The following is a 13,398-nucleotide window of genomic DNA, read 5'->3' as shown; positions in this document are numbered from 1 at the left end:
ATTGGGATGAAGCTGCCAATCACCACTTGCCCATAGCTGTGGCCTTCTGAGTCATCCAAATAGTTTCCATGGAGGAATGTTCAAGCTTAATGCAAACTTTGATGCAGATTTGTTACTCTACTTTCTCAGTCATTTTGAATGCAATGGCCACATAGTGTATGTGCTCACTCAACAGTGTCTACCACCCCCACTGACTAGTGCAGTGAAGTTGTCATTGTTCACACATGCACATTCCAGTCCACTCTTCTTGGTTGCCAGGTTACATTGATGTCGCACAAATGGTTCTTATTATATTAACAATGGCTGGACTTTTTCCAGACAGACCTCGTACATTATTATCCACCACCATTCTTCAAAAATTACCTGTACAAGTCAGAAATTTTACGTTGTTTCTTTCTTTACATTCTTGAACTCATAATTCCCTTCTACTTCCTTAATAGAACTTTATCTCACTATATTTTTATGCTTGAAAAACTTTTTATTGATTACTTTATCATACTTCCTTTTACCCAAAATATGTATGTGAATGGAAATGGATGTTTAAAAAATTTCCTTTGACCATAAAAATCTAGGTATCTTTCTCTTGGATTGATTTATCACACAACTTATCAAAATAATATCAATATTTTATAATTTGATAAATAACTACTGAACATAAAGAGATAGTATGGGAAATACTTCTCATAATGAGGTGGATAGGGTTGTTGATGGCAGAGCTTCTCATTAGGTGCATAAAGACCATTCAGGTATCCTGATAAAATGCAGATTCTGATTCAGACTGTCTTGGTGGGAGCCTGAGATTCTGCATTTCTAATAATCCCACCAGCAATGCCAGTGCTGTTGGTCCATGCATCACATTTTGCATAGCTAGGGTTTATGGTCCCTAGATTAAAGGAAGATTTGCTAACACCAACATTCTCCATTGTCCACTTATTTGTCACCCAAATATCTTGACACCTAGGGACACTGAACCTTAGTCAGATTCTGGATGAGGGAGAAGTTGATCTTTCTTCTGCAAAGAGGCAGAAGCACTGTCGTGAAGAGGGAGCTGGGAAAAGAGAGGGTCATGCCATCTGGACTGAGGCATGTTCTCAGGCAGAGCAGGAGAGTGGGAATGGAAACAGGATCTCCAGCTAATAAATCTTCCTGCCTGTCTATCCCGTGGGGAGTCTTCATGTTCCCCAGCCTAGAGCTGCCCCCTTTGAAGACCACTTCTCTAAAGGATGCTGAGATAGTGCCAGCCACCGTTCCAGACAGGGTACCCATTAATGCAGGTGGGATGAGGCATTTCAAGGACTGGTTTGGATAGTCTTACAGTATATTGGGGGGAAATCCTGAGAAGGTGTGTTTGGGGCTGGGAGGTAGATGGCCTTGAATTCCATGCTAGGCAGTTGGACTTAACACTCAGGCAGAGGGAGCCATGGGATGATTTGAGCAGGTTGCTGGCATGAGCAGAGTGCTGTGGGGAGACTGCTTTTCGAGCAGCTTGTGGGGTGGCTGGGAAAGAGTTAATGCAGTGACAACACAAAGGGCTGGATAATAGGTTGGCTGTGGTTATTGGGATTTGCTGGCTGTGATTTTTATCTCCACCACTCACTCACCCCCAGCTTTTGAACTTTTGCTCTGGTTGCACAGACCTGGTTTGCTCCATGAGTATTTCCTGAAGTCTGGGCTACATTCCTCTAGCTGCACCTGAGCTGTTTATGATGGAGCTCAAGATAATTTAGAGTGGAGCACAGGCAGGACCTTACATAGCACTGACACCTAGGAGTGAACGGCCGTCCCCTCTCAGCCCTTTCTCAGTCCTGACAACATTCTTCAACACTGCTCTCGTTCCCATTGTCCTTTTGTTAATGAGACAGAGAGCAGCTTAGGCTTAGCAATAGTCTCTAGAGAGAATTTTACAATTTTTTTTGTTTTCATTGAATTAATTTTCTATATTCCAGCATGGCAAGTGGTCCTATTTTCCCCCTTCCTGCAGTGACATAAAACTGTACATTTTAAATAAGTTCATCTCAGTAAGAAAAGTGAGCTAATTTATTAGATGAGTCAGAAGAAATAATGCTGGAGGCATGTGGATATGACAGAAATTGTGGTGGAGATAATGAAGTGGTTCAACTTTGGGAAATATTGGGTCAGACCATGTGGCAAAAACGGGCAAGTGCCAGATCCTTGCACCAATGACTGGAGAGGCTTGGGGTGGTAGGGGGTTGGGGGGAGGCACTGGGTCAGCTGGGCGGGTCCCACTGCGTCCCCACCACCAGCCTGACCTCCTGTTCCTCGCCCTTGCCTCTGCCTGCAGAGATCCGCACGCAGCTGGTGGAGCAGTTCAAATGCTTGGAGCAGCAATCTGAGTCTCGGCTGCAGCTGCTACAGGACCTCCAGGAGTTTTTCCGCCGGAAAGCTGAGATTGAGCTTGAGTACTCTCGCAGCCTGGAGAAGCTGGCCGAGAGGTTCTCCTCCAAGATCCGCAGCTCCCGGGAGCACCAGTTCAAGTGAGATGGGGAGAGGGGTCTGGGCGATGGGAGGCAGTGCCACAGGGTGGGTGGTTGGCTGCAAAGCTGAAAGGAAGAAGGATTCAGTGGAGGGAGATGGCTGCCCCTGAAGCCCTGGGTCCGCAGGACACTTCACCTCCAAACCTCAATCTTCCTTAGCAGAAAGTGAAGGTAGAAATAATTTCTCCACGTAAGGATGCTGTAGGGAATAAATGAGTAACCAGAGAAGACTGCTTGTCTCAGACAGTAAGTGCTGAATAAATTGTTGTTATTGTTATCCTACCAGGCACTGTGCTAGCCAGCCTGCATTTAGGCCAAGGTGACACCCCACCTCCTTTGGGGCGTTGTGGCCCAATCCAGTTCTCTTGTATTTCGGGGTCAGCCAGCCCACTTCCGAATTCCTTCAGCACAAGGACCTCAGAATTTTTCCTGCATGGAACTGATGCTCAAAGTGTTCCTCTCCCTTGTTCCCCTGGAGGACCTCTCGTGGGGCTCTTTCCCTGCCTTATTACTTACTTGAGACACACAAGCTCTCTGTGTGCTAATTCCTCACACCCCGAGTGCTGAGTTCCTGGAGGCACCATCCTCTCAGGTACGTGGAGACTCTGAGTCGTCCAGCTAGGAAACCTTCTATGCTCAAAAAGTGGAGGCAGGAGCTACGACCTCACTGGGACGCATTGACCCCGCTGGGCAGCACCACTCTGCGACTGTTTTCCCCACCACACTCCCCAGACGGTTCCCCTTCTCAGAGCATCTCTCCAGAAAACGACTCTCAACCCCAGAGACCAGAGACTTGCTTCAACCCACCTGACCCGACCCTTTTCCTTGTGTCCAATCTCTTTCCTCCCTTTCAACATATTTTTTAAATTGTGGTAAAATACACATAATATAAAATTTACCATCTTAACATTTTTAAGCATACAGGTTAGCCACATTACACACATCCACCCTGCCGTGCAGCCAGCAGCACCATCCGTCCCCAGAACTTTTTCCATCTTCCCGAACTGAAGCACTGTACCCATTAAAGACTAACTCCCTCCAGCCCATGGCACCCGCCATCCTACTTTCTGTCTCTATGAGTCTGACTACTCTAGGCACCTCATGTAAGTGGAATCATACAGTGTTTGTCTTTTGTGACTGGCATATTTCACTTAGCATAATGTCCTCAAGGTTCATCCATGTTGTAGCCTGTGTCACATTTCCTTCCTTTTAACAGCTGCAAGATAGCGCATTTATGCACGGACCGCATTTTGTTTCAGTCACCTATCGATGGACACGTGGGTTGCTTCCACCTTCCCCTGTAATTTTGCATTCCGTTCTGGCCAGGGAGCACGCTTCCCTTAAACTCCCCTGAACATCTTCCTCAGCCTCGGCAGCGGCATGGGAACACTCAGTTTGTGCCTCCTTCTCTTGATACTTGGGAATAGGCAATTGCTTTATTAAAGGGCAAAAATTCATTGCTCCCTTGCAAATACCAGGCTTTTTTTTCTACCCAGCATTTCTTTGAACTTTCACTGCAGAAGGAATCTCCCATTAATAACATCCGCCCAGGCACTGTCTGGGTCCTTCCACATACATCATCTCATTTTTCTGATAGATTTTTTGGAGAATTGTGGTTTTTTTTCAAGTACTAAAAGTAAAATGCTCATTGTATACACTTTAGAAAGTACAGAAAAGTAGGAGAAAAAAGATCTCATGGTCCTGCCACTCAGAAGCAGCCACTGCTCACATTTTGGTGCCTTTTCTTGCCTATCTTTTAATAATAACAGCAACAATAATTTATTGAGGGTGTTAACTGAGCTTTGTGCTGGGTGGCATCACTACCCCATCTTAAAGATGGAGACAGTGAAATTCTGAGAAAGTGGGCTGACTGAACATGTCTGTGAACTAGTCACTGGAGACAGACTTGAACTGTCACTCTGGTTCTGCCTCCTCGGCCTGGATGTGGCCGTGGAGTCGGAACATTCCCCTGAAACCACAGATGCAGACACACGCTCAGAAACCTGAGTCTCAGGCTGAGCTCTCACTGGAGCCATCCGGGGCTGTGTGGTTGGGCTGGAGCATCAGCTCCTTCCTCTTGGTTTGGAATCAGCTCCCTTCCCATTCTCAGTATGAACATGGAAGAGAGGGAAAAGGCGGGGGTCCCCTGTTCCCTTGCATTGCCTGTAATGAGCTCAGCCAGCCCTCATGGGTTCATTAACCAAAGCCACCAGACGGAACAGGAGCCCCAGCTGGCAGTCGGGCCTAGCAGGCTGCTTGACACAGTATGAAAGTCTAATTAGGGAGTGGGCCAGGCCAGTGCAGCTGGTGTGGGCCCTCTGCATGATGCTAATGTGATGGCAGAGACCCCAGTGACTTTTGGAAGCAGGGGTTGTTAGGGGATGTCTGGACTTGCCCCTTGACCCCAGCGCTGACCCTTGGCTGCCTCTTCTTTGGAGCTCAGCCCACAGGATCTTCATCCTGGCTGTCCAGAGAAGGCTTGTCCTGCTGTCCTACAGATATTTCATTTAAGAGTATCTGTCTGTCTTCTAGGTAACCTCTTAGGGCCTCAAGGGCAGGGTCGAGGGTCTTGTCATTTTATTCCCATTGCGATCAGCCCCATGCTGGGCAGAGATGAGGTGTTTGCCAGTGAGTGGGAGGCAAGGAGGGAGGGGATTTGCTCAGCCTATAAAGTTCACTTTGGCTGAAAGATTTGGTTCAGAGAGGAAACTGATTTGTTCAAGATCTCACAGCAAATTAGTGGCAGAACTAGGATGGGAACCATCTTAGTCTATTCAGCTGCTATAACAGAGCTCAATAGACTGACTGGTTGGCTTATAAACAGAAATCTATTCCTCACAGTTCTGGAGGTTAGAAGTCCGAGACCAGGGTGCTAGCACCGTCAGGTTCTAGGGGAGAGCCATCCTCCAGCTTGTAGACTGCTAATTTTCCTTGCATTCTGACGTGGCAGAGAGCAGCGAGAGGAAGCCAGCTCTAATGACTCTTATGAGGGCACTAATCCCATTCGTGGGGTCTCCACCCTCATGATGTCATATGACCCTAATTACCTGCCAGAGGCCCCACCTCCTAATACCATCAGGTTGGGGGCACAGTTTTAACATGACTTTTGGGGGGTACACACGTTCAGTCCATAACTGGAACTCTAAGTCCAGTGTTCCTCCTTTTGCTGTGGGCCCAGCTGCTCCCCCCCAAATTTATAGTTGCCCAGGAGGTGCTGTGTCCAGGGCTAGACTTACCTGGTCTGAGTTCCGTGTGGCACATGATTCGAAGAAAGTCTTAAACGATGGTTCTGAGGGTTTACCCGGAGCAGGTTGAATATTGAAGAACCATACCATCACATGCTTCTTTTCTACCATCACATATTTCTGTTCTAATCACACCTTTTTCAAAGCACTCTGCCATCTTTGCTGTCTTGTAACCCTTATGATAAGCCAGGGACATAGAGAGGAGCTAATGGTTTTATCTCAAGCCAATTGAGCGCCAGACAAGCCGAGTGGCTTATTTTACAAAGAACCCACAGTGAGCTGTTGCATAGGGAAGCTCAGGGTTCCTGAATTCCAGCTCAGGCTCCTGTCCCCAGGAAGCCATGTCAGTCATTTATTTATTTGAAATGCATGTAATGAGGACCTCTTATTTTCTTGGACTATTCTCTGTGCTGAAGACACAAAGATTAACAAGACACAGTCTCTGCTCTTAGATATTCTCTTCCAAGAGATGGAGCACAGGGCTTGGGGAATGCCTGTGGTTGGTGTGGTTGGGGCAAGCACCCAGTCCCCATGGCTTCGCTCTTTGAGCCCTGCACCTGCTTGCTCTCCAGGTCAGGGTTCGAATGTCATGTTCTCTGGAAAGCGCTATCCTGAGTCTGATCTGGTGCTTTGTCCATGTGCCCATAATATTCTGTACCTGTCGATTTGCTTAGTCATCTAATATTTATTGATCCCCTGCCACATGCCAGGCTTTGGGTTACAGTGGTGAACAAGATAGACTTGGTTCCTGCCATGGTAGAATTTAGCATCTAGTGGAGAAGAGAAATGAAGAATCAAACATAAAAAAAAGATGATGTACCATCAAATGATTGCTAGAATGGAAGTAAATATCATACACTGTGTTCTGGTTATCTATTCTATGTAACCACAATTCCCCCAAAACTTAAAGCATCTCATGATTCAGTGGGTCAGGAATTTGGACAGGGCTCAGCTGGGTGATTTTTCTGCTTTATGTGGCATCAACTGGGATCACTTAGTGATATTCAACTGGTGGCTGGGTTGGACTGGAAGGTCCAAGATGGCTTCACACGTATACTTGCTGCTTTGGTGGGGACAGCTGGAAGGCTGGGCTCGGCTGAGCTGCCTCTTTCTCCAGGTGGTGTCAGAGCCTCTCTGTCTGGTGTCTGAGCCAGAGGCTGGACTCCAGACATGGTATGTCAGGACTCTGAGAGAGCAGTGGGGATGCTTCAGTCCTCTTCAAGGCGAGGCCTGGAATGGGCATAGCATCACCGTCAGCCCTGGCTCAGTGTCAAGGGGAGAGGAAATAAAGCCTTCCTCTAGCTGGAGGACTGTCAAAGGATTTGCACCTCTCTTTAATCCTCCACACTGAGCTAGAGTGGCAGTCAGGGAAGGCTTCTGGAGGCAGTGGGATTTAATCAGAGTTGAGGGATGAGAACGAATAGCCATGGGACAGTGTGAAGCAGAGAGAAGCCAGTGGGGCTGGAAATGGTGATGAGGCCAGCAGAGTGGGAAGTTGCTGAGGAATCCTAAGTAGGGAATAGCATGATCCTATTTCTATTTTTAAAAGATCACCCTGGATTGGAGGGGGCAAGAGTGGAGCTGAAACCAGTGAGGTAGGTAGGAGTATTGCTCTCCAGGCAGCTGGTGGTGATTGCCGGGGTGACAGAGCAGATGAGGAGAAGTAGACCAATGTTGGGAAATCTTTCAGAGGAAGAAGTGGGGAAAAGAGGAATCAAGGAAGTGTCTCATTTCTAAGTTGAGCACTGGAAGGACTTGAGGAGGGGGGTGAGGCAAATGCTGCCACCCCATTTTATAATCACCTTTTTTCTTGTCTGTCCCCCATTTGATGACCACTGGGCTGCCAGCTTTGAAGTGGCAGAAAGAGAGATTGTTGACCCAGGTTTGGCATATGGTTGGCACTCACTAAATGCTTGTAAATTAATCAATAAAGGTCAAGTGATAATTAGAGTTGCTCTGGGGTGGGGGTGATGGGAAGCAGGGAAAAGGACAGTTACCTTCGGGCTGCCTTGGGAGCTTGGTGAGTCCGTCTGGACTGAGGGCCACCCACTCCTCTGCCCGTAGCCCAGCTCAGTGTTGCTGGGAGGACAGTGTGGATTCCTTGACTGGGGCGTTGGGACCACTGAGGCTGGAGCACTTGTTCACAAAGTGTGGTCCTGACCAGCATCATTGGCATCATGGGGGTCTTGTCAGAAATGCAAAACGTGCCCTGCCCAACCCCCCAGACCTGATGGGGTGGAGCCCAGCAATCTGTATTATAACAAGTCCTCCAGGGTATTCCAATGACCATTGATGTTTAAGAGTCACCCAGTATGATGATTTTCTAGATGATAAATTATTTATAACTCACTCAGAGGCCGTGCTGGCCTTCCTGACCCCTCCTTCTCCCCAGCGTAAAATCCATATTCCACTGCCCTTTCCCAGCTGGGCCAGGCCTGAGCTTAGCTTGTCCTTTTTAAGGTGTGGAGCTGGGAGCCCTTCCTGAGCAGGAGTGTGGTGTGGAGGGACACACAGGGAGCCTAAAACCTACCTCTTGGGGAAGGTGGATATTCGCCATCAAGTTGGACACTTCTAGAAAGCCAGAGGTTTCCTGGGACTAAGGCTTTTTCTCTTTCCAGAGCAGTGTTTTCTAAAACACCAGCACTTTAAGATGTCTAGAAGAGGGAGGGAGGGAGGGAATGAGCGAAGTTGGGAACAGCTGCCCACTCTGTACATTAGGGTATGGAAGGCTCTGAAACGTTTTGCGATAAATAAACCTGTTGACCTCTTTCTGAATGCTATTTGACCACACAAGTGTCTCTCCCCCCACAGTATTGATTAGTATTTCCCCAAATTATCACTCCTTGTTTGAAAGATCTGTTCTAGACAAAGGCTGGATTCCCTCTGGAGTCTGCATGCGAACAGTACTCTGTAGCTGAGGTGACAGAGCCCCTTCTATTCTGACTCCTCAGTTTTGACACCACTCAAAACTGAGGAGTCACCGCGGAACATTCCAGATAAAAATGCTCTCTCTAGAAGTGTTGGTTGCTGCTATTTGGACAGTTTTTTTTTTTTTAAAAACACATCAGGGAATATTCAAATATGTTTAAAATAAGGGAAGTCAGAATTTGGAAAGAGCTGGGAGGTGCTTTGCTAGTTAATGAGTAATGCTTAATATTCCATGCAAAGGAGGTTTGGAGCATCTCTCAGCTTCACAGAGCAGTTGGGAGGGAGGATTCCAGTGAGCCACTAATTTGAGTGCCAAGAAAGTGCTTTTGTGGGGGGATAAAGCAGCACAGAATTTTTTCACAGAGGTAGCATTTCACTAAAAGATGCTATAATTTAGACTAGGCCCTTCAGGTGAATACTAAGCAGGGAAGCACTTTGTAGCTGGTAAATTGAACCTATAAATGTGCAAAGTATTCAGGATGAAAAGGTTTGCTCAGAACGAGGTGGGGATAATGGGGCAGGCCCTCCAGGTGGGGCTCATGTCTTTATTCATAGCTACTACTAAATTACTATGATGACTATCACACAAGTAACGGCTTCCCAGAGCTGCTATTCTCCCAGTACGGTATTCAGCAGAGATCCTTCCTGATCGCTCAGCGTCTGTGCTGTGCAGGTGTGTGATTTTTCAAACACCTCCACATCCATATTACCACATGACAATGGCTCTGCTAGATGTTTTTCATGCACTGTCTCATTTAACCTTCATGGCAAATGTTATAAGCAGGTACTATCTCTGTCTTTCTAGCTGAAACCATTGAGTAATTTGTTCAGAGGGACACAACTAGAGCAGATTAAGCAGCAGAGCTAAAATTTTAATCTAGGGTCATCTGGCTCCAAAATGCAAAACTGCTTCTATCTGCATGACTTTGGGTATGTCTCCTCACCTCTCTGAGCTGGCTCAGTGTTTCCTGAGAGGCGTCTACCAGTCCAGACCACATCGTTCTTACATGGGCATCAGGGGTGCCCTCCTCTCCTACTAGTCAGCCCCTGTTCATTTTTAAATCTTTTTTTTCTTCATTTTCTTCTTCTTAAATAAGATCTTATAACATTTCATGAAATCCTGTTTTGGTGGTGATGAGCTATTTAGCTTGTTTTTGTCCACTAGGGCCAACTCAGGTTTTGCCTCCTCTGGGAAGCCCCTGATGCTGATCCCAGCCAGACCCAGGTAATCTGTGTGTTGCTCTTATGGGGCTCAGGGTAGATTTTCAAGGAATGTTCCAGTTCATAGGTCTGGTTTTCCCACTTCAGTCAGCCAGCTGCTAGAAGAGAACCATTTCTGCGCGCACTCTCTCTCTCCTATAATAGAAACAATATCAACGTTTTTTTTAACTTTAAAAAATTATTTAAATTATTTTTTATTTCTCAATTACAGTTGACAGACAATATCATATTAGTTTCAGGTGTACACCCCAGTGATTAGACATTATATAACTAAGTGATTATTACAATAAATTTTGTACCCATCTGACACCATACATAGTTATTAGAATATTATTTACTATATTCTCTATGCTGGACTTTACATCCCCATGACTATTCTGTAACAACCAGTTCGTACTTGTTAATCCCTTCACCTTTTTTCACTCATTCCCCCAACCCCTCCCCCACTTGGCAACCATCAAAATGTTCTCTGTATCTATGAGTCTGTTTCTGTTCTACTTGTTTGTTTATTTTGGTTTTTAGATTCCATTGTTGATAGATACGTATTATTGCCATTTTATTGTTCATTTTTAAATCTTTTTTTCTTCATTTTCTTCTTCTTAAAGAAGATCTTATAACATTTCACGAAATCCTGGTTTGGTGGTGATGAACTGTTTGGCTTGTTCTTGTCTGGAAAGCTTCGATTCTAAATGATAGCTTCACTGGCTAGAATAATCTTGGTTGTAGGTCCTTGTTTTCATCACTTTAAATGTTTCTTGCCAGTCTCTTCTGGCCTGCAAAGTTCCTGTTGAGAAATCAGCTGACAGTCTTATAGGAGCCCCTCCTTGTAGGTAACTAACTGCTTTTCTCTTGCTTTTAATATTCTCTCTTTGTCTTTAACCTTTGGCATTTTAATTAAGATGTGTCTTGATGTGACTGTCTTTGGATTTATCTTGATTGGGACTCTGTGCTTCCTGAACTTGTATGTCTATTTCTTCCATCAGGTTAGGGAAGTTTTCTGTCATTGTTCTTTCAAATAGGATTTTAATTTATTGCTCTTTCTCTTCTCCTTCTGGCACCCCCATGATGTAAACATTGGTATGTTTGAGGTTGTGCCAGAGGCTCCTTACACTATCTTCTTTTTTTTTTTTGATTTCTTTTTCTTTTTGCTGTTCTGATTGGGCATTTTTTCCTTTCTCATATTCCAAATTGCTGTTTTGATTCTCAGCTTCATCTACGCTATTGTTGATTCCCTGCAAATTATTCTTCATTTCAGTTAGTATATTCTTCATTTCTGACTGGTTCTTTTTCATGGTTTCAATGTTCTTTTTTATGCTGTTGGAATTCTCACTAAGTTCATTGAGCATCCTTGTAATTAGTGTTTTGAACTCTGCATCTAGCTTTCTTGTCTCCATTTTGTTTAGTTATTTTTCTGGAGATTTGTTTTGTTCTTTCACTTGGGACATATTTCCTTGTCCCCGTGTTTCAGTAGCCTCCTTGTGTTTGTTTCTATGTATTAGGTAAAGCTGTTACATCTTCTGGGCTTGGTGGAGTGGCCTAATGTCATAGGTATTCTGTAGTGTTCAGTGGTACAGCCTCTCCTATCACCTCAGCTATGCACTCCAGTTGCTCACTCTTTCCTGTGTGGGCTGTGTATACCCTCCTGTTGTAGTTGAGACTTGATTGCTGTTGGCACATCAATGGAAAGGGGATTTACCTCCAGGCCAATCAGCTGCAAGAACTGGCTGCAATCACTGATCACCATGGAGGATCAGCAGTGCAGGGGCGCACCCCAAAGAGCAGGACTTTCTTTAGCAGGGCTCTGGTGCCCACTGAGTCTACCCCTTGAGTGTGTAGCTTGTGGAGGTGGCTGGGTGGTGCACTAATGTGGTCTGAAGCTGTCCACCAGGTGTGCTGGGTCTGGGGCCTCCTGGGAGTTGCAGGCCAAGGTTGGCCACTGCCTGTGTTCTCCCCTGGGCCACCTGGCATGAGCTACAAAGTGAAGTGCAGATGGCTGCTACCTGTGCTGGGCTTGGAGGGGCCCAGGCAAGGCCAAGCTGTGAACCAAGTCCAACTGCTGCTAGTGATGGGCCTAGGGCCACTTAGTGAGAGGTACAGGGTACACTCAAGCCAGATGCTGCTTGTTTGAGAGATTTAAGGAAAGTCTGAAGAATGAGTCAAGACAGAAAATTCATATGGAAAAGCCACTGGAAACAGCTTGGGTGGGTGAGCCTATAACTTGGTGCTGTAGGGTCTCAGGGAATCGCCAGGGCATGGCTAACAGTATTAGCCACGTTGATGGAGACTCAGATATGGTGCCTGCCTGCCAGTTCTGTGTGTGTTTCATGAGGGGAGGTCTCAGAAAGGAACAATGGCCTCTGCCAGCACTTTTGTCTGAGAGAAAGCTGCCCCTCCAGCTGTTGGCCCTGATACCAGACAATTCAGTTTCTCCCTGCATGTCTCTGGTGCCTTTTGAGCTGCTGCCCCAGTGCTGAAGCTCAGACTAAGTGAGTCCAAGTAAGTCCGTGCGTAGGCCCTTTAACAGGAATGTCTGGGACTCCAGAAGCCTTCATTTCCTTCAGCCACAATCCCTGCTGGTTTTTAGACAGAAGTTATGGGGACTTATCTCCTGGCACTGGAACCCTGGGCTGGGGGCCTGGTGTGGGGCTGCGACCCCTCACTCCTCAGGGGGGACCTCTGCAGCTGAGATATGCCTCCTGATTTTTATCTACCACATGTGGGTGTGGGACCAGCCTGTTTTAGGTCTCCACCCCTCATACCAGTCTCAATGTGGTTTCTCTTTTAATTCTATTTGTAGGACTCCTATTCAGCCAGCTTTCAGGTGGTTCTAAATGATGTTTGTTCTGTAGTTTAGTTGTAATTTTGATGTCTCTATCAAAGTTGTTTGAATGAATAACTGAAAAGTCCAAATTACAACAAAATGCTTTCTTCAAATACATGAAGGAAATAGACCTATTTTGTACAGCTGCAGAAGGAGAGACATGAAGTCCAAAATAGCATTTTCAAAGAAGCTGACTTCAACTCAGCCTTGAGAACATTCCAGTACCCAGAGCTGCCCAGAGCTGGCCAGCATACAAAAGGCTGCCTTGGGAGGTATACGTTCCTAATCTGTGGAGGTGCATACTCAAAGGCTGGGTTTTTTAGGGATGCATTTCTGTAATGTGGTGGATGGTCAGACTGGATCAATGCTCCTTCAAATGAGGGAGGGGTCATTGACTGCACATGAACCATGAATACTGAATTATCTTTTCAAGTCTCTTTCCATCGTCCAGTTGCCTGAAGGAGAAAAAGTCTCAGTTTGGCACTGGTGTGTTGCTAATGCCTCTCATCTCCCTCTGTACAAACTGCAAAAGACCTCAGGCATCAGCATCCGTTTGTAACTGGTGATACTTTTTTGTTTTCCTTAAACTTACTTTTTCAGTTACCTTTTATTTATGCCAAGTGATGCTGGTTTTAAAATGTTATTTTAATTAAGACTAGGGAAAGTCCTTTATAAATGAATTTGGTTG

General features: G+C 45.9%; 1 protein-coding gene across 7 annotated transcripts in view; it reads left to right on the top strand.

The window, feature by feature from the left end:
* Window positions 1-13,398, top strand: part of SRGAP3 (SLIT-ROBO Rho GTPase activating protein 3) — a 348,421-nt gene that overhangs the window by 207,302 nt on the left and 127,721 nt on the right. For all 7 annotated transcript variants that reach the window (XM_053929334.1, XM_053929335.1, XM_045192165.2 and 4 more), the window contains one exon: window positions 2,303-2,495. Coding sequence is in view for 5 of the 7 variants with exons in the window: in XM_045192165.2 (XP_045048100.1) it covers window positions 2,303-2,495 (193 nt within the window). In the remaining 2 variants the exon portion in view is untranslated. The remainder of the gene's footprint in view (window positions 1-2,302; window positions 2,496-13,398) is intronic.

Source organism: Desmodus rotundus, chromosome 8, assembly GCF_022682495.2.
Source record: "Desmodus rotundus isolate HL8 chromosome 8, HLdesRot8A.1, whole genome shotgun sequence".
NCBI lineage: Eukaryota > Metazoa > Chordata > Mammalia > Chiroptera > Phyllostomidae > Desmodus > Desmodus rotundus.
Note: the sequence above shows the minus strand (reverse complement) of the source record. Positions and strands in the feature narration are given on the sequence as shown.